The 19,568-nt window shown below is 48.2% G+C and overlaps 2 protein-coding genes across 7 annotated transcripts in view; one reads left to right on the forward strand and one right to left on the reverse strand.

The window, feature by feature from the left end:
- LOC126520842 (uncharacterized) overlaps positions 1-19,568 on the forward strand; it is a 383,777-nt gene that overhangs the window by 202,343 nt on the left and 161,866 nt on the right. For 5 of the 6 annotated variants that reach the window (XM_055065013.2, XM_055065027.2, XM_055065028.2 and 2 more), the window contains exons 3-4: positions 11,970-12,185; positions 15,569-15,844. In XM_055065013.2, coding sequence (XP_054920988.2) covers positions 11,970-12,185; positions 15,569-15,844 — 492 coding nt within the window. The remainder of the gene's footprint in view (positions 1-11,969; positions 12,186-15,568; positions 15,845-19,568) is intronic. The other variant, XM_050169630.3, reaches the window with a different exon arrangement.
- On the reverse strand, positions 7,351-10,697 carry LOC140216268 (uncharacterized). The gene is made up of 3 exons (XM_072286661.1): positions 10,656-10,697; positions 9,710-10,135; positions 7,351-7,832 (listed from the first exon to the last, which is right to left on the reverse strand). Exons 1-3 carry the CDS (start codon positions 10,695-10,697, stop codon positions 7,602-7,604), a joined length of 699 nt encoding a protein of 232 aa, XP_072142762.1. The 3' UTR covers positions 7,351-7,601.

Genomic DNA, 19,568 nt, shown 5'->3' on the forward strand with positions numbered 1-19,568 from the left:
AGGGTTACAATTGGTGAAGTGAAATATTCCTGTTTGGCATTCGCAGCCACACGCGCGCAGTGAATTGCACTACTTAAAAAATTGAAGGCCCAATCCACTCTGTGAAGGTGGATTGCGAGCGAAGCTGTTACCATCCACTTAACCTATTCTAAGTCTAACGAATGAAATGAGTACGCCGTAAAATGCAGTGTATAACCATTTATTGCACAACGACATTCACGACGGCTTTATGATCGCTGTGGTATACACTGAGGTTTTCGGTTTTGACAGCTGCCACCTTCGCCAACGTTAGGTCGACACACGAGTCACGGATGGCGCTTGGTAGTTTCTTTTCTGTGTAACACTTTACTACAAAGTCTTCAAAGACAGACGTCTACGAAGCACTTGTTTTCCTGTTCGAAATGTCGACCTTAGAGTCCCCTACGTTGACGAAAGGCGTGGTGTTATCTCTCGCCAACACCGCGAAGTGCGTTCGCATTAACAGCTCAACGTCGGCGTTGGAAGTGCCCGGCGAAATGTACTACACATGTGAAGATGACGATTCCATCGCGGGTTTTCGCGGCACACACATCGCCGCAGTCGACCGGGTCAGACTTACGCGTGTACGCGGTCACGCACGCTTCTTTTCTTGCGTAGACGGCGACTGCGACAGAGCGGTTGTCACTTCGCTTCGCGGCCGTTGTTTTAAAGCAGCCAGTCTCTTCGGTGACTACGTCCGTCCACGTTTCCGAGAAACACAGCAAAATATTTCACAGCGATGACTACAATTGTTAACGCGCAGAGTGTACACATTGGCATAAAATCATGCCGCCCGCGCGTGCGTGCGCTACATGTGTTTTTGCGCTAAATCGTCGATTTCTAGAAAGCCGAGTTTTCTGTAGACCGTCACGAAAGAATCGCCGGTTGGTAGAGGTACACAGCTTCGCTGTGAAAAACATCGTACGAATGCAAGTGTGCTTATGTCGCAAGTTTCTCCGCCTCAGTCTCGTCTACGCAGTCTCAGGCGCCGCTGTAGTCGCCCGTCACGATATTGTGAATCGAAATACAAGTACATATCTCTTAGACAAGCTAAGCCGCAGCGAGCATGTCGTTGAGCTCAACTAATGGAAGCTCTTGTGGTCAGACCTTATTACCTCTTCTGTAACGCGTATGCAAGTGGGGTGCTGGTATACTAAACACCGCGTGCGCGTCGTAGTTGCCGTCGAAAACAGCAAAGAAAAAAAAGAAAGAGAGGAGTAGGATAACCAGCTGGCGAAAACACTCGCCTCCCTAATTACGTGACTGCCGCCAGTCGTTAGTGCGGCGCTTGCTGCGCGCAATAAAATGTTGCGAGTCCCTCAGGGTGGTGTTCGCCGCGCGCTCTGCTGCCCGCTTCAATCTGGGCTTCCCCTCTTTTCGTTTTACGGTCTTTCTTTAACGCAAACGCTAACACGCAGCCGCGGTTTAGTACTTGGCTGTTAGGCACAGGAAGAGGCCTAGACCGTTAGTAGTGAGCTCGTCACCTAACGAAATTAGCCGCTGCGTCGTCAAAGGATGCGTTGGAAATTCCTCAGTCAGACTCGGTCCGTAGGGAGCTCAGAAGTATTCATACTTATGCGACGCTTATATGACAGCAGCTAGACGTCTTAACAGCAGCCACAGCCGAACTTAGAAATCCGCAAAGTACAATCAGCCTCTCTACATGGCTTTCATAGATTAGGAAAAGGCATTTGATTTAGTAGAGATACCAGATAACGTGATAAAGGAGTACAGGAGGTTTACCTAATTACCTTGGAAAATATCTACAACGATTCCATAGCTACCTTGATTTTCCACAAGTAGGAAGATACTTATAAAGCAAGGGTCATGCAAGGAGACGCGACCTCTCCAGTGCTATTCACTGCATGCCTGCAAGAAGTATTCAAGCTATTAAACTGGGAAAGCTTAGGAGTAAAGATCGACGGCGAATATCTCAGCAACCTTCGATTTTCAGATGACATTGACATTGTCCTGTTCAGCAACACTGGGGAGGAGTTATAACATATGATTTAGGACCTTAACACAGAGAGTATAAAAGTGGGGTTGAAGATTAGTATGCAGAAGACAAAGATAATGATGAATAGCCGGGCAAGGAAATAAGAGTGTAGGATTGCTATTCAGCCTCTAGAGTCTGTGAAGGAGTACGTTTACCTGTATGTCAATTACTCACAGGAGACACTGCTCACGAGAAGGAAATTAACAGAAGAATAAAAATGGGTTGAAGTGCATGTGGCAGTCATTGCCAGATCCTGACTGGAAGCCTACCACTTTCGTTGAAACGAAAGGTGCACAATCAGTGCATTCTACCGGGGCTAAAATATGGGGCAGAAACTTGGAAATTGACAAAAAAGAGCTCGAGATCAAGTTAAGGACCGCACAAAGAGCGATGAAACGGAGAATGTTGGGCATAACGTTAAGGGACAGGAAGAGAGTGGTGGGGACCAGCGAGCAAACAGGGATAGCCGATATTCTAATTGACATTAAGAAACTAAAGACATTAAGAATACTAAAGACATTAAGACTAAAGACATTCAGAAACTAATTGACATTAAGAAACAAGCCATGTAATGCGTAGGATAGATAACCGGTGGACTATCAGGGTTACAGAATGGGTGCCAAGAGAAGGGAAGCGAGTCGAGGACGACAGAAGACTACGTGGGGTGATGAAATTAAGAAATTCGCAGGCGCAAGTTGGAATCGGTTGGCCCAGCAGTGGTAATTGAAGATCGCAGGGAGAGGCCTTTGTCCTGCAGTGGACGTAAAATAGGCTGATGATGATGATATTAGCATATGGTAGAAGAGCTAGGTTGAAAGCACACTGTAGACCCAACATTGTGCCCCATGGCGCGTTTATTGTTTTCTTTCTTTCTTTTTCTCTTTTCTCTTTCTCTCTTTCGTACTTTCTTTCTTTCTTTGGACAGAACAGCAGTGGACGCAGCTCTGTGCTGCGGTTTAATCTGCGCTACATCTACATTTGGGGAATGTTTGCGAATGCTCTTATATTTATGAGCGTCCCGACTCACACTTCACTACTTCGATTCACGCAGAGCGACGGTGATCGATAGCTGCAAACCTAGTGTTCTTTGCAGGACAAACAAGCAACCGGGCACATAGCTGTTATTTTTTCTCAGGCCGGAATAATGTTTTTATCGTGCGCATTCTCAATTTCATGCTTTTGTAGAGTTGGATCACGTCCAACGTATATCACTCTTAATCTCGTTCCACTTAGATTCCAGCTATGAATGGGACATTCTTGCAGATATTTTTCACTTAAACGAAGCGGCGTTCCACAATTTCTTTTTAAATTAAGGAACGAGGTTCCAAATTTATGCTTATTGAAATCATCATCACCAGCAGCCTATTTTATGGCCACTGCAGGACGAAGATCTCTCCCTGCGATCTCCAATTAACCCTGTCCTGCGCCAATCGATTCCAATCAGCACCTGCAGATTCCTTAATTTCATCACCCCACCTAATTCCTTAATTTCATCACACCACCTAGTCTTCTGCCGTCCTCGACTGCGCATCCCTTCTCCTGGCACCTATTCTGTAACTCTAATAGTCCACCGGTTATCTAGCCTACGCATTACATGGCCTGCCCAGCTCCATCTTTTTCTCTTACTGTCAATTAGAATATCGGCTATTCCCGTTTGCTCTCTAATCCATACCGCTCTCTTCCTGCATCTTAATCTTACGCCTAACATTCTTCGTTCCATCGCTCTTTGCGTGGTCCTTCACTTGTTCTCGAGCTTCTTTGTCAATCTCCAAGTTTCGGCCCCATATGTTAGCCCCAGTAGAATGCATTAATTGTACAGCTTTCTTTTCAGTGATACTGGTGAGCTTCCAGTCAGGATCTAGCAATGTCTGCCGTATGCACTTCAACCCATTTTGATTCTTCTGTAAATTTCCTACTCATGATCAGGGTCCCCTGTGAGTAATTGACCTAGGTAAACGTACTCCTTCACAGACTCCAAAGGCTGACTGGCGGTCCTGAACTCTTGCCCCCTTTCTAGGCTATTGAGAATTGTCTTAGTCTCCTGCATATTAATCTTCTACCCCACTGTTACTCTTTCTCTGTTAAGGTCCTCAGTCATTTGTTTCAATTTGTTGATGAAATCAGATAACAATAAATAAATAGTATGCAATGTTCCAGTGAAATAGCCACTGTTATTTGTGACAGTGTTCTCCATACCTGTACTTATTATGCGGAACATTCTATCCCGCACGCGTAACTTGACGAATGCTTAAGTGTGGGGAATCGTAATACTGTTCGATCCTGCACGCCTGTACCGGCCGTTCCAACTAAGCAGGTTGCCCACATTTATCCCTCATCCCACAATATTTTTTTCTGAAAGTCCACTTACCCGAATACGCTTTCCCATCTAGTTTATACTGATTAGGATAGCCAGCGCGCCGACGGCAGGCGATGCTAGTTAAACCATTAGTTACGTTGCGTTAGGTTAAATTTCGTATGAGCGTAACATTAGTCAAATTGTTTGTGCAATACGTAGATAGCGTAACGTCTCGATTTTGCCTCAGCGTTATAATTTCGACAAAAAAAAAAAAAAAACGAGAGGTAAGGTTTCTTTAAAACTCATCGCTCGAGAAAAGCAACGCAGCTCATTTGAGATGCAGTGAAGCGTTCCATGGAGCGCTCTTTCCGGTGGCGCGAACGAAAGTACCTAGAAACTTCAAAAGCTTCGGAGAGCTCGCGGCGCAGACATCGCTGTAAAGCTTAACTTGAATGCGTAAAAAGGAAGCTTTAAAGGGAGCACTGAGGAAGCAAGACTGTAGTGATGAAAACTGTTCAATGACGTCATCGCGATTCTCTGTGTAAGGAGCTCGTAAATAAGGAAACGGTGCCAGAGAGGAGAGAGAGAGAGAGAGAGAGAGAGACAACACAAGGAGAGAAGGCAGAGATGTGAATTAGAAAAGTTTTTGGTTGGCACCCCTGCACTGGGGGAAAGGAAAATGGGATTGTAAAGAAGGGAGACCGAAAAACTATAGAAATCGCATTATAAAACAACGCGATAAGGTAGAAGACGAAACAAAACACACAGTTGTATCCTGCCTTGCATACTATTTAATTGTGCGCTTTATAACCAGCTGGCTCGTCAAGCCACCGTTGACAATAACTTTCTTTTTTATTACATACATCAACACTTCTGCTTAGAGAGTTTTAGTAATGCTTTGTGAAGCGACGGAAGTGGTATCCTTGCGTTACAACTTGGTTTGATAGACGATGTTTGTGAGGCAATGTTGGTCGCCTGTGTATACGTAAGTCGCACAGTTTTCAGTGCAGTAAATTACTGCTCTGATATTACTCTTTTATTTGCTTTAACGCTTCACGTTGCTCCAGAGGCGAAAGTACTGTACGTCTGTCAGTTTTGCTTTTTTTGAAGGGTACACCCACGTTCACACGAACCCGGCCAGCTAGAGTTGAGATGGTTTGTCCGGCATTGAACCCGTTCATCGGGTTCCTTTAAACGCTCGTGGGTCGGGCTCAGGGATCGTCGGGGTAGGTTAGGTTGCAAGATTTGGGTTGGTGGCCTCGCCGGACTCATTTGTACAAAAAACTACAAGCAAACGCAGTCGGGTGAGTTTGCGTCCGCCCGACTTCCGTCTCGACCTGCTCGCATCGAACTCGTGTAAAACAAGCGTGTCTGAACTTGCTGCTATAGGAAGCATCCGCGTGACGTCATCGTACGCCATTTTGTAGCAGTACTAACGACAGTTTTTCACTGTGCTGCCTAAGGATAAGCGGATCGAGATAAAGCGTGCCTTTTCACCGTGCTTGGCTGTACCACAATATGGCAGCCTTGACGACGTAGTGTATGCCTCTGCACGCGTGCGTTAAGTGTCTTCTTGAGGCATGTCTTCTCTCCCTATTGGATCGCGCAGCATTGCGAACGCAACCAAACTGAAAAACTCGAAATACTCAAGATGGAGGGTCAACTCGCGTTGGCGAGGCCCGTTATTTCAGTGATGGTGGACTTGCCGCTTCCCCGGGAGCATCTCTGCCGCCATTGCTGGCCAGTTGATCTCGGGACAAAGCACTGGCCCGCAGCCCAAGAATTTGCACGTGCGAGAAGCGTGCGAGAGGACGTGTACTCCATTGTGATGCAAATGAGACGGCAGAGGTGTGCGCTGCTCCCCAAAATTTTGTCGTGCTTCTGCTCGCTCGCCTACCCTTGGCAGGACCAGTGCCGCGTGCGTGTCACCGTTCCGCGATCGCCTCCCCCCCCCCTCTTTCTTGTTTTCTAATTTCTTTTCCTTCAGTCCTTGTCCGCCCCTTTCTACTTCACTTCCATCAGAGTTCTCCGCATTCTTCAGGCAACGCATGTCATCTCTGTCCGAGGGAATGAGCTTTCCCTTGCACAGCGTCGCTTTGAATTCAATGAAAACTCATATGCAGGACGCGAGGAATAAATTGATTTTAATGCATTTTAAATATTTCAATGAACTCCCGCACTGCACTAAAAGCCTACTGTATAGCAGGAGGAGAACATATCAAACAATGCAGAGAGATCGGCCCGAGCTAGAATGCTCCGGCCTGCTATTCTGCACAGGGGAAGAAGGAAATGGCAAACTTCATGGCCGTTTGCTAGCTAGCCCTGCGGTACGATTTGCACTGCTCGTATGTAAACAGACACTCAGTGTAGGCGCAGATGTATTACAGATGACTCGCTTTTGTTGTAGCACCCACGCCATCTTTCTGGAAGGGTTCCGGTCACTGGCTCGATTGCACCAGGTTTCGTATTTCTCCTTGGAACAGCGATGCCGGCGCATGTTACGGTCAGAACGAAAGCGATCCTCCTCTCTACCTTTTATTGGCAAGATTATCGTCTGTCACCATCGTGGTCGAGTTCACAATTGAGGTCATCTTTGTCCTCAGCTGCCCCAGCAGACCATATTCAGCCACGTACGCATTCAAGTAACCTTGTTTTTAACAAAATAGGTGAGGCGTACACGCCCTGACCGAAGTTAACAACCCCGTCCTATTGAATGCGCACCTAAACTTAGGTATACTATACACAAGTGTTTCCAAATTTCGCCCAGCTCGTAATATTCGTAAATGGGAATCAAACGCGCGACCTCGTGAGCAGTAGCGAAAAAAAGGATAACCATCGAGCACCGCGGGTGCAACAACTACAAGTGCTATGTCGCCACGAGAGTGCGGCGTTACTTAAAAATCTAAAGGTGCGTGTTAACGTATGAATTAATACGACGCAGCCACCACTCTCGGCGACCTGACAACTTCGACGATTTTTCTCGGCGATACCCACGACCCCTCCGTGTTTGTGCAATTGCGAGAGTTAACCGGTAAAGTCGTTTCAACGGCAAAAAGTTATTTATTGCTGCCCTCAGCGTTGGTGGTCGAGTAACCACCAGATGTCAAGTGGAGGCGTGTGCGCTCTCCCGCACATGCTTTTGGCGGGAGTCAGTCTTTCTGCTGGAAACGCCGCCGCACCTTTTTTTTTACCCGGGGCCACACGGTGGTCAGCACGGTGTCAAAGCGAGGTCTCCAAAGTCCCAGGTCTGGCCGTTTCTCGAGTGGTTGAAGGGAGCGCAGGGTGTTGGGCCTAGTCGTCGGAAGAGCGGTGAGCCTTGGGCTTCCTCGCCTTGGCCTTCCGGGGCCGATGCTTCTGACGCTTGAAGAAGGGCTTGCGGCCGAGCCGCCGCTGGATCCTGGCGACGAAGCTGTTGGCCCTGCTGCGGGCCGACTTGGCGACCGTCCGGCGGCCGCTTTTCTTCTGCCGCTGCTTGCCGAAAATGGGCCGCCGCCGGCTGACCATGCGCTCGTCGACTCGGATCTGCGAGGAGACGAAGCAATAACCGCCACACTTGAGGGCTCGACAATTGCTTGATTCTCCTTCTGTGAAATGAACGAGCCGTTCACAAGCGAGGACGGAATTTCCGCGCTAGCGTTACCGTACACTACCGTCTCACTAAATTTGTGCACTGCAGCGAACGCTATAGCAACAAGGCCAAACGCAATGCGAGTTCGTACAGGATCAGCTAACGTAAAAGAGGAAGACCCGTACGCAACAGACATGAAGTCACAGAACGACCGCTGGATTCTCGGGCGTGAGAAGAAAGCGTGAGTTACGTCATTGCTTCTGAATTACTGTGACTTAACCTTTGCTTCCGTTCGCCGTGTGGCAACGCGCGCAAGGGATTTTGCATTGCATGCGTGGCAGGCATCGGGAAGGCATCACGTTTTCCTTTCAAGTGAAACAGGTGCTTCACTCATTATTAGATACATTAGTAATAAATATTTTGCCTGCTAGATGACTCGTCGTCGGTGTGTGAACTCGGGCGCGTGCCTGCCCTCTCGGAAGCTTTACTAATTTCTATACGGCACGGATGGCAGCAACGAAATAAATTTATTGTTAGTCCGCACTGAATTTTCGTGGAAAAGGAAAGTGAAACAGTCGCGCGAGAAAGATGTACTCACTAAATAATTAAGAAATATTAGGTCGCGAAGCCTCTGCTTGACTATGTGCGACGCTAATAGCCAAGTGGGGTCTATGATAAATTTGAACCACCTGGGTATCAACTCCAGCCTAACTTTTACTACACAAGAAATATGTTAAGTTGCGGAGTAGAACGCCTCTAAAGTGCGCAGTTTGTTGAGAGGGACAACATAGTGGAGCGTCCCAGAATAAATTTCGGCCACGGAGGGGGGGGGGTTGTTTAAGAGGGAGCTTTACCTCGAGCCCAACTTCGATGCCGCCTACTCAAATACATGTAAAACGCAGAAATGCTTTTGCGAGATAATCTGGGCTGATGTTAAGGACATTGGTTGTACTTGAGAGAGAAAGTACAATTCTAGTGACAGCAGAATAACGATTTAGGGCCTAAATTATTTTACAAAGGCTGCCGAAAATTGGTGAGTTCGAACGAAACAGAAGCACGAAGTTTACGAATTCGTTACACGGCATCAACAACAGATATCGCTGTTCTGTAAACTGCGTCCGTTAGAACATCCAATGCGGACAAATTCACGATGTTTCATGCCGACAAGACGGGCTTCCGTCGATCACTAAACTTCATGCCTTTAATACAGTACAATGTTTACAACGGTTTTGCAGAACTACTCCCATTTTAGTGCTGAAATTGAGAGTCATGTGTAATATATCCAATTCGTCCACTTTACATGTATTAGAAGAAATTTACAAAATCGTGATATTTTTGTTGCTGAGCCACAGAGCAGTAAACTTGATAGTTTCGTTCTCTGGAAATCTGTTTTTCAACAATTTTTATTTAAAAGATTAATCTAATCAAAACTCCACTTTCAGCAGTCACGTACTAGATTTCTAACTATTTTATTTTAGATGCAACAGAGGTCATCAAATTTGTTGCAGTAGTTGCGGAGAAAAGCGATTTCTCCTTCTCCATGTATTGAGATCTATAGGTGTCCTCCTAACGTGCACTCAAAGCACGGTACATGCGCGGGCGTTTTTTTGTTTCTTTTTTTTTTTTGCATTCTACTTCAGTGAGATTGCGGTCGCCGCGGCAGGTAATCGATCCCGCGACTTCCACCGCCACCGGAATGCCTTATCCGCAGGCGAGCACTGAAACCGCGACCTCTGGCTCCGCATCGGGAACGTCTTAGCGTCGTGCAGCCACGGCGGCGAGCGCACGTAAAACAGGGAGGACATTGCCGATAAAAAACTGTCTCGCTCACCTGGTGCTGGGGTGGCAAATCGAAGGGCAGCATGGAGCGCGGCGACCGATCGGGATGCAGACGGCGCATGACGACGTCCTGCGACTTGCGCGAGAGGAAGACCACGGCGAAGAGCGTGACCACGATGACTGAGATGACGGCGATCAGCATGAAGGTCATCACGCCGAACATGGCGACGCGCAGGCCCCGGCTGGGGCCCACGCGGCCTGCGGCCGCCGCCACCGCCTGCAGCGGCATCGGCCGGGGGGCCGGGCCCCGTGGCTCGGGCCCTTTCGCAGACTGCTCCAGGCTTGCGTCGGGGCCGTCTCTCGACACGACGGGGGAACACCGGGGCGGACCGCGCGCGTTGCTGTGGCGGCGCGTGCCTCGAGCGCCGCCGCCATTGACGCCTTCTTCTTCGAACCGGCCGTGCGCTGGTCCCGCGCGCTGCGATCGGGGCGGTTTTCAGGAGTGGTCTTTCAGTTTTGGAGCATCCGCTATCTAGTGGAAGTTGAAGTACAGCAAGTTCGACGGCACGATCTAAGATCGGCCAGAAGGGGAAGCTTAAAACTGCAGAATCGCCGGCGACGCCGAGGCTCGCCAAAAGTAAACTGACGACATCGGGAACACTGGTCAGGTCAACAAAGTCTCGAGAGGAAGGTCGGAAGAAAGATTTGCTTGCCGAGATAACAAGGAAGCCTGCTGAACGCACACCGTTAACACCTGAATATGTCTTGGAGTTAATACCGCAGTCCGATATGGTACGGAAAATGGAGCTTGCGCTCAAGCCGGACGGAGTTTTTTTTTTTTTTTTCTCTAAACTTTATTGACCTCGGCTTTGTGCAGCAGCCACTGAAGTGCAGGGCAACCTTTATGGCGAAGGGGGCCTTTATCTATAGGATTCGCAGTGTTTTTCGGTATACTACGACTACTTAGGTTAGCTTCCCGGTTTCACTGTGATACCCACTACACCATTGCCACTGTTGGTGTAGTGGCTGTAGTGGGCCATGCAGACACCGAATCGGTGTTGCGCTGCGGTTGTCACAGAGCTGTCACTTCGATGCCGATCGCCTGAAAAAGCCGAGAGATAGCGCTCGTATAGTATGTCCTCCGCTACACATTCGCGTCCGTGGCATCTCGATCCACCAGCGACCAAACAAAAAATTCGAAACCTAAGTTTTGACACCTCCTCTACATTGTTCGGCCATTCTCAAGTCCATGTACGAAACAATTAGAGAAGGTATTATGACAGGCGGGGGCTGTTGAAATATAAGTAGGCATTCACGGACGCGCGCTCGGTAGATATTCTTCGACATATCCGCTGTACTTGCTAGAGAGACAGTTAATGCAGGGATCTTAGGCACGCATCAACAACCGACGACATTTTGGAAACCTTTTAGTTTCATGGCCAAAATACTCCGTGGACCAGGCCGTAAACGCTATTGCGGGTCTTCTGAGGCATAGTGAAATGTTTATAACAGTGCAATAAGTATTTAAGCTTTTTTCTTTTATTCATACCTCTTCCCTTTATCATCACCACGTTCACTTTCTCCTTTTGTTCACCAGGAAGGTGAAGGGGGGAACTCTTGTACGCGAAAGCTGAGTAGCAGGCCTGAACGTAGTAGTTATGGCTGACTTCTCAGCGCTTCTTTCATAATAAGTCTCTCTCGCCTACCAGATGTCATCGTAAGGCAAGGAAATTGAAAGCGTGATGACATGTTTCTTGCAGATACTTATTAGCGACGTGCATATATAATCTGTTGTCAATTAGCCATATGCCACATACTTTTCAGTTGGCTGAGCTCGTAACGTCGCAGCGCTATGTGCTTCCAACGGATAGTCATTGTCCCAGGGCAGCATGTCCGAAGTAGGCCGCATGCGTCCACTGCTCCGTTGATGACGTTGATAGTGTACAGTGCGAGTTGATAATGTAGTATGTACAGTACAAGGAAGCAGAAATGGAGAGGATTATGACACGTGTGTCGCACCGGATGAGTGGTTTCTGGGCGATGCGAACGGATCCGCGGCAGGGAAGTTGATGGAGTCTTTAGGTGCCGACAAAAGGCAAGCATTTTTGGTGCGCAAAGCCATTGAAGTGGAAGGAGGGCGTGACCACGTCTCTGCAACTAGTGAACTCTGGTGACGTCGTTTATTGGCGATTTCCTCTGCATTAAGAGGTTTAAGAGCAGGAGACGCCTTTTTATCGGCGCAACCGCCCTGTAGTTGCCGCAGTCTATATCTGAGCCCACATCGAGTCAGCGTTTCCTTTTTACGCACGCAGGTTCCTGGCGAGAGCAGCGGTCCGGTACGGCGGGCCTGTCGTCCCGGCTTCTGCATCGGCGTCACACTGGCGGCGCGCCGTCTCCGAACGATGTGCCGCTGCCCACAGCGGTGCCCGACACCACCGCCACTGCCGGGGAACCAGCGCCGCGCAACGCCAGCAGGCCGCTGGCCAACGTGGACGCGTCGTCCACTGCCAACAAGTCCTCGCACCAAGGTGGGTACTGAACAGGTTGTCTAAGACAGGGAAGGGACAGGGGATGTGGGGAATTGAGAGATACATCTTGCTTCGCACTGTCCTGGAAGGAGAGTGCAGGAACGGCAGGTGTGTTCACGTTCCGTTTTGGACCGCGTGAATCGCGAGCTTGGCTGGTCCCGAGAGTGTTCATTTTGGAAGGAATAGCAGAAGAGAAGGCGCCACGCAGTACTAGACGACAAAACAGGTGCCACTAGCAACTGTATTCCCTAAAGGCTATGCAGAACGATATCTTGGGAGTGTTTTCAGTATGATAGCGTGTGATTCGACCATTGGCATGTTGCGCTTGCGCTGCGGAGGAATATATGTGTTTTTCATTGCCCTCAGAAAATAGGGTCCTTAATGCCATCTGTCCAGCCGTCAAGTCTTCAGCATCGTCTTCTTTTGTGCCAATTCTGCCAAAATAAACCCGTACCAAAATCTGCGAGTGTTACGGTTAAGGGTAATGTCTGTCCCATTGGTCGATACGTTCGCCCATCGGGGGGGGGGGGGGGGGGGGGGGGGGTGCTGCGCTGACTCACACTCATTCCAGAGTCGCAAATGTGAATGCGGTTCAGTGAGCGGTGACTGTCAACAGGTGCGAGATTTAAGCACTGCTTCCAAGATGTGCATGAATGTGTCAGACCGCAGAACAATGCAAAATGGACAACTCACCACACTGCGTCTCACGTTTGGGTTTCACAGTGAGCCATACATAGTCACATCGCCTTCCAAATCGCTAAGTTAGTGTTAAGCCATTTTTTAGCTGTTTGACGTTCCCATACATGCGTGTACTTCCTAACCGAGGCACGTGTTTTTTTCTTAGCTTTGCTTGCTATATCACATAAATGCTATGTGACCGTTATGTGTAAGAATTTATTGTTTTAGCCAGCGCTTAATTATTCGGTGCGAGCGAAAGTTCGTAAATACGCATACCCTTATTTTTAGCACACTTCAGCGCTGTCTCCTGCGCTCATTACCTCTGATTACTTTTACCTCGCGTTTATGACAGAAGCGTACTCGCCTACAACGATACCGAGGTAAGAGTGAACGTCCAAACTAGTTTAGATTGTGCTTCAAATAACAAGAACGCGTCGCTCCCGAAAGAGGAGCACCGACCACTGCACTGTATTCCTTTTGTTTGGAAGTATTTATTTATTTATTTATTTATTTATTTATTTATTGTGCCCTCAAGGCTTTTCAACATTGCAGGGGTGAAGTGCACAGAAATAACATCTACAAAATTCACAAGGAACACCTTACAGAAAGCAGAAAGCCACCGAACTGCTGTTCATCTAATTGCGGCGGGCGAAGAGTACGTCATTTCTTCTTGTGTTCATTGTGTGGAAAAAGAAAAAAAAATAAGCTCTTGCTCCTCAAATATCATCACCACAATTTTCATCGTCGGCCTTTTTAAATTAATGGTAGGAAAAATGCTTCCCTCAGAGATCTCCGTTTGCCCCCAGTTCTACATGATGCAACTGCATTATATACCTGAAAACTTCCTAATAGCATGAGTCCGTCTAATCTCTTACAGCCCTCCACTACGTTTCTCTTCCTTTAGCGTTTCTTCCGTTACTACGAAAGGTAATTAGTGGTAAGCTCCATGTATTGCGGTACATTTCCAGTTCGATTTCTTTCTCTTAATCTCAGCTAGAAGTTCAGCTACATCGCGTGTGCTCTCTGTATATAATCCGTGCTCCTGCCATCCTGTTTTGTAACCTTATGGCTGTTGTTTTCCGCTCTAGAAGTTAGTATTGGGAAACTGCAGAGATCATTATGTTTCTAAAGGATATTATTAATCCGCCGTTCACCGTTTGCGAGTGCCCGCCAGATGAACTTCGACCTTTTCTTTGTTTGTTCGTCTTCTTCTTCTTTCACCGTAATTACGTGCTTATTTTTTTTTCCTTATGAAATGGGTCTCCCGTCGCAGCTTGTCTTAGACAGACGTTCAACATATTTAAAGGCCTGACCGACAGTTACGTTCACTGTTTCGTCACCAGTACATTGAGCATTTCACCTTAGCTCTTCGGCTACACTCATGAGATCAAAGCGTTAAATGCATTCTTCTGCACTTAGTTGTAAATTCAAGTGGGTACCGGCTCACGTGAGTCGACAACAGTATGAGTGACCGGCGTTTTTTATAACATTCCTCGACTCTAAACTCGACTTGACTCTGGACTCAAGGCAGATAGGTAAATGGCAGGAAGAGGATGGCCGTGCCACCCGTTGAGTCAAGTGGTCACAGTGCTTTTATGACACTTTTCGGATATTCCTGAGGGAAACTATTGCAAACAAGTGCTCTAAGCATGTCGTTGAACGCGTTGGATGCAATCGAGCAGACGCTCACAGTCTGTGACTAGAAAATTTTCTACTGATTGTCGCCGCAAAGTCTCATTAATCCTGGTTGCGTTATTGCGCGGCATTGTGTTCTATAAGCGAGCATTAACTATCCCCAACACCGTGACCTCTGCTAAATTGCTGTGGGAGCGCCGCTACAGATATTTGGTGCTGTTGGCGTCAATGCCACGTTCTGCCGCGTCGTTGGATTCGCCACATCAACAGATTTGTTTGGCACACAAAGCGCCTGTCACGTGTGTCTACGTGTCTACGTGTATTGCTTCGTGGCTGTGTCGTCACGTCACGTTATGTCCGCGAAGTCATTGTTGAGATTCCCTGTGGTTTCTGCATTGCATCCTGTCCTTTGGTCATAAACAGGAACTTTGTATTCCCGCACCATGAATTACTCCAGCTTTCGTTGGTGCCCTTGTGTTGCTTAATGTTCAAAACAATGTTATGGCATGACCTTCTCGTAGTGGTATATATCTTATTACGAAAACTATGTTGTCTTGTTGTATCTTGAAATTTGTCCCGTGTGATGCTGTTGCTGCATAATTACCCGTTATTTTTTTTTCCATCTGCTTGTCTGCAAAATGTACATGGTGTTAAGGGCCTATAGTCAGGCGACTCGTGCTGTCGTCACCTTCAGCCTCAGCAACAGGACAGCCTCGTATTTATGTGTTGTCAAATAAACGCACACTGTCATTGTCAATTTAGCCAAGATACACCCGTGAGCAAAAGTATACGGACCACAGTGTCTCCAAAAAAAAAAAACTGAATTTTCTTGCAATTAGCATGCATAAACTGAAATTGACGAGTAGGCTGGAACGTTTACAACACCGGACTACAGTCCTCAATTTGAAGTTGCATTCACAGGCTGAGGAAACAGTCGGCCTTATCGCGCAATCCCTGGTCTGTATACTTTTGCTCACGGATGTACGTGGCGCTTTCCGAGCTTCCGGCTCCTGGGTCGCGTCTCGGTGGCCGTTGTCGTCACCGCGCGCTCGCGCGTGTGTTTGTGGCAGGAGGTGACCGGCCGGGTCGAGACGACCCCCTGGCGACGGCGGTGGGCTCCTCGCACCGCTCGCCGCCCTCGCACGGCGCGGACGACGAGGCGGCCCCGGCGCACCAGGCGAGCGTCGGCGAGCCGGGCAGCAGCGAGGCCCTGTGCGCCGCCGAGCGCGAGCACGAGCACTCGGAGGGCCACCACGGCGTGACGGTGGCCAGCATCAGGTGGAGCTTCGTCAGCGTGCCGTTCGTCTTCACGGTCTTCATCATACTCGCCGGCTTCACCAAGATCGGTGAGCGAGGGTTGACGATAGTGGTGAACTGCGTCACGCCTGCCCTGATTGTAGGACAGCCTCAAGGCTGTCTGGGCGACAGATGAAGAACCCAAATAAAACGCGTATCGTGTGCCTTTAAACGTGAAATCGGTGCCAGTCCAGCGAGAAAAAAAAAAAAAAAAACGTCTGATAATGATAATTAGGCCAGCAACTTCGACTTCACCCGGCGCCTCAGCTCGGCGGCTATGGCGTTGCGCTGTTGATCTTGCGGTATAGGGTGGGCGGATCCCGGCTACTGCGGCATTCTGACGGGGACGCAAAGCAAAAACACTCATGTACCGTGCATTCGGTGCGCGTCCAAGAACACCCCCTGGTGGGCAAAATTAATCCGGAGACCTTCACTATGGCGTGCCTCATGATCAGATCGTAGTTGTGCACGTAAAACTCTACATTTTAGTTTGTTTTATTTTCCCGTTGGCTAGAAACGGACGTTCGTCTATACGTGCCTACGTAAGCTACCTTCAGCGTTAAATAATCATTGACGTCCGCGTATGGCCACGAGTTTGGGGTAGGTTCAAGTAAAAATATAAAACGCACTCTTTGAACCAGTCACTAAGTTTATTATTTGGGATGCAAACACTGACTGGCTACCACAAAAAAAATGTAATAAGTCGAAACAGCGGTTTCATAACTGCGACCAGGAGGCGCGCACAATAGCTGCCTGCCCCCTCTGGAGGGCAAACAAAGACAAAAAAAATTAGGAGGGAGAGCAACCATTGAAATAAGGGGAGGTAAGTGAGAACAATAAAATAAAGAAAGATAGTAGCGTATTGTGTGCACTGCCACGCTGTTTCTAGAGATGGAAATTGCACAAGCATGCTTTAAGAAGGACTCCACGGCACCGAAAGCAGGACGGCGGTATAAAGGAAAACCATACGGGTCTCTGCGCAAAAAAGCGTCTCACAGAAAAATTTCTGGACTGGAGGAACGTTAACTGGAAAGTTCGTTTTTCTTTTTTTAAGAAACCCTTAAGAGTTTTCTTTACGTAGCTCCGTATACTTATTTCACGCAATGTGCACCTTTCCTTTTAATTCATGTCTTTAGTTTTGTTTTGGCGTAACGATTCGAAGGTTATTATTGATGCATTTGTCACTTGCCGTCGTAGTGCAGATTACGCGTGGGCGCACACTAAAGAAGCAAATATCAACGTGGTCTGCGTGCACAACTAGGGTAGCGAGTTCCCTTGCCTGGTAGCTGAAGCGGTTACTGGAGGCCGCTGCTGGCGTGCTGTAAGCAACGCCGACGGCTAAACCTTCGTTGTCTGTCGTGTTCGTGGCCTGCGTATGCCTGGTTTTAATTTACTTGCGGAGAATATCGGCTGTAGGCCAGCAATGTCTTCTGGTTCCTGCGATAGGACTTGCAGATTTGGACTTCATGTGCACACACATCGACAAACACGCACGTGTGTGTGCGTGTGCGTGTGTGTGTGTGTGTGTGTATGTGTGTGTTTTCGTATACATACGACATATATTTAAAGTGGTACTTAAGCTTCCCATGAAGGTGGCTGTCAGTGATGTTCTAATCGGGTCTTGCGTCGTGGTTGTGTTCCTGTCTGCAATGATCGGCAACGATAATCGAGTGTAGAAAGGAAGTCATGTGTAGGCAGGATGAACGAGAAATCTTTATAATAGAACGTTTACAGGTAAATACATGACAGGCAAAACAAATTAATTACGACTTCAATAACAGAGAAAGGTGTCTCACTCTTCAACTATCTCAAATAAAGTTCTACTGTCTCAAAAACGAAATTGGCAATCGTGACGGCGGCCGATGCCCAGATGCGACATATTGTCCGGCTTAATATAGAGAAACCAATTAAAGGAAAATGGCGGTAGCGAATTTGGTCCGTCCCTCAGGCGCAATTACAACTGAGAGTCAGAATTGTGGTAGACCACGACCCACAGGGCTATACTAAACTATAGAAAGTAAGGGTAGGGTGATGGAAAACAAAACGGTTTTGTCGCTTTCCACAACCACGTTTCGCTTTCCCGTGCCCACGGAGTCAGTCCCACGGGGCCGCCGTCGGCGAGAAACGCTATGCCCGCAAAATTCATTGCTAGGCCATCATTCCACACCTCGGCGACGTGTGTAGCCAGCAAAGAATGCGGGATACGGGTGCTGCAACACCGCGTACACCAATCCCACTCGAGGTTCGTCTGCGGTGACAAATTACGACCGTCGACGGCATCCGAGCTGGGCTGTTTACAAGACCGCGTTCTCCTCCGCCCGACCCGCGCCTCCAAGGCGTATACTACGTGTTACTTGTCAGTTAACGCGTCGCGGGCTTCCTCCGAAACTAAAAGACAAAAAAAAAACACAAGTGGTTGCCACCCGGAGACGTAGGGCAGTTGAAAGCTCCACAAATCACAGGTGTGGACGCTCGCGGACGCCGTGAAGAGAGAGAAAATTTAGCGTCAGAAAGGTGGAGAGGTCGCCATGAGTGAGATTCATCTGCAGCCTGCTGCTGCACGCTATGACGTGGGTTAGGGGTAGCGACAGAGATAGGGTGCGAAGAGGAAGCAGGCCGGTGGGATCAAGTTTATGATGAGATCTGCACGGTATACTGTTTGTGCAACGTGCACGCTTCCGAGTGCATGCGTCTTCGCGTGCAAGGGTCGACGCTACTGCAGCGTATCCAAGAGGTCGTCTATATGGCGACTCCGCGAAAGTATGCGAAGCAGGAATGCGGCCTTGCGCTGTCTTTCTGTGAATAGTTACATGAGGCGATAGTGTGGCTGCTTGGTGGCAGAGTTCTCGGAACAGTTGTGAAACAAGTGAATTTTTTTTCTATGCATCCATGCGCAAATAGGCACAATTATTTGGCGAATAAGTTAGCGTAATGGGCAAGTCGATAGATATTTGCCCTCTCGCGTATTATCCTCTCTTATTGCGATACGATCCAGCTTAGTGCAAAGGACTGGCTCGGACCTCGGCCATCACGACATCTTGGGATCGAGCGAAACAAGCGCAATCTGACAAAGTCCCCTCCTTCCTGCGCAGAGGGCTTGCGCTCTTCCCCCCTTTTCAGTAAAGCACTTGTCAATCAATCAATCAATCAATCAATCAATCAATCAATCAATCAATCAATCAATCAATCAATCAATCAATAAATAAATAAATCAATCAATCAATCAATCAATCAATCAATCAGTCAATCAATCAATCAATCAAAAAGCACTATTACGTATACCAGGCTCAATGCCAAAGGTGCCAATGCCATGACTCGAGTGCGATCGCAAGGGTCCGTGTGACAGGGGTGCAATATGCAACTAGAGTAGGTGGCGCAGAGCCCTTCTGAAGCTAATAACCTTCACAATAGTGAGGTATCTGAGGAAGTTACCTGCGAGTTCAATTTATGTCCTCATGCACACACTTACCGCGTTACAGAGCAACGCAAGCATTGTCAAGCTGCGTACGGCTGCGTCCAGCTGCGTCCAGCTGCGTATAGATTTCGTGCGGGGATACTGGCAAGTTCCCCCTTCACAAAGTGCCAGACGCTATGCCGCACTTATGTCACCTGTAGGCGCTTTTCGCCCTCTCGCACTCAGCTTCGGGCTGAAGAACGCGCCGTTTAGCTTCTCTAAGTTAATGGATATTGTCCTAAAGGACTTGCAGGAGTTCGCCTTGCCATATGTTGATGATGCAGCAATGTTTTCAGACAGCTGGAAACAGCACGTATCGC

The sequence above is a fragment of the Dermacentor andersoni genome, chromosome 3 (assembly GCF_023375885.2).
Source record: "Dermacentor andersoni chromosome 3, qqDerAnde1_hic_scaffold, whole genome shotgun sequence".
NCBI lineage: Eukaryota > Metazoa > Arthropoda > Arachnida > Ixodida > Ixodidae > Dermacentor > Dermacentor andersoni.

Excerpts from the sequence above, each read along its gene's own strand:
- LOC140216268 (XM_072286661.1), bottom strand. The coding sequence starts at position 10,697 with ATGGCCCACTACAGCCACTACACCAACAGTGGCAATGGTGTA. Across the intron at positions 10,136-10,655 it reads CCAACAGTGGCAATGGTGTA|CGCGCGGGACCAGCGCACGG; the intron begins GTGGGTATCACA and ends CCCCGATCGCAG. Across the intron at positions 7,833-9,709 it reads ATTTGCCACCCCAGCACCAG|ATCCGAGTCGACGAGCGCAT; the intron begins GTGAGCGAGACA and ends GTCTCCTCGCAG.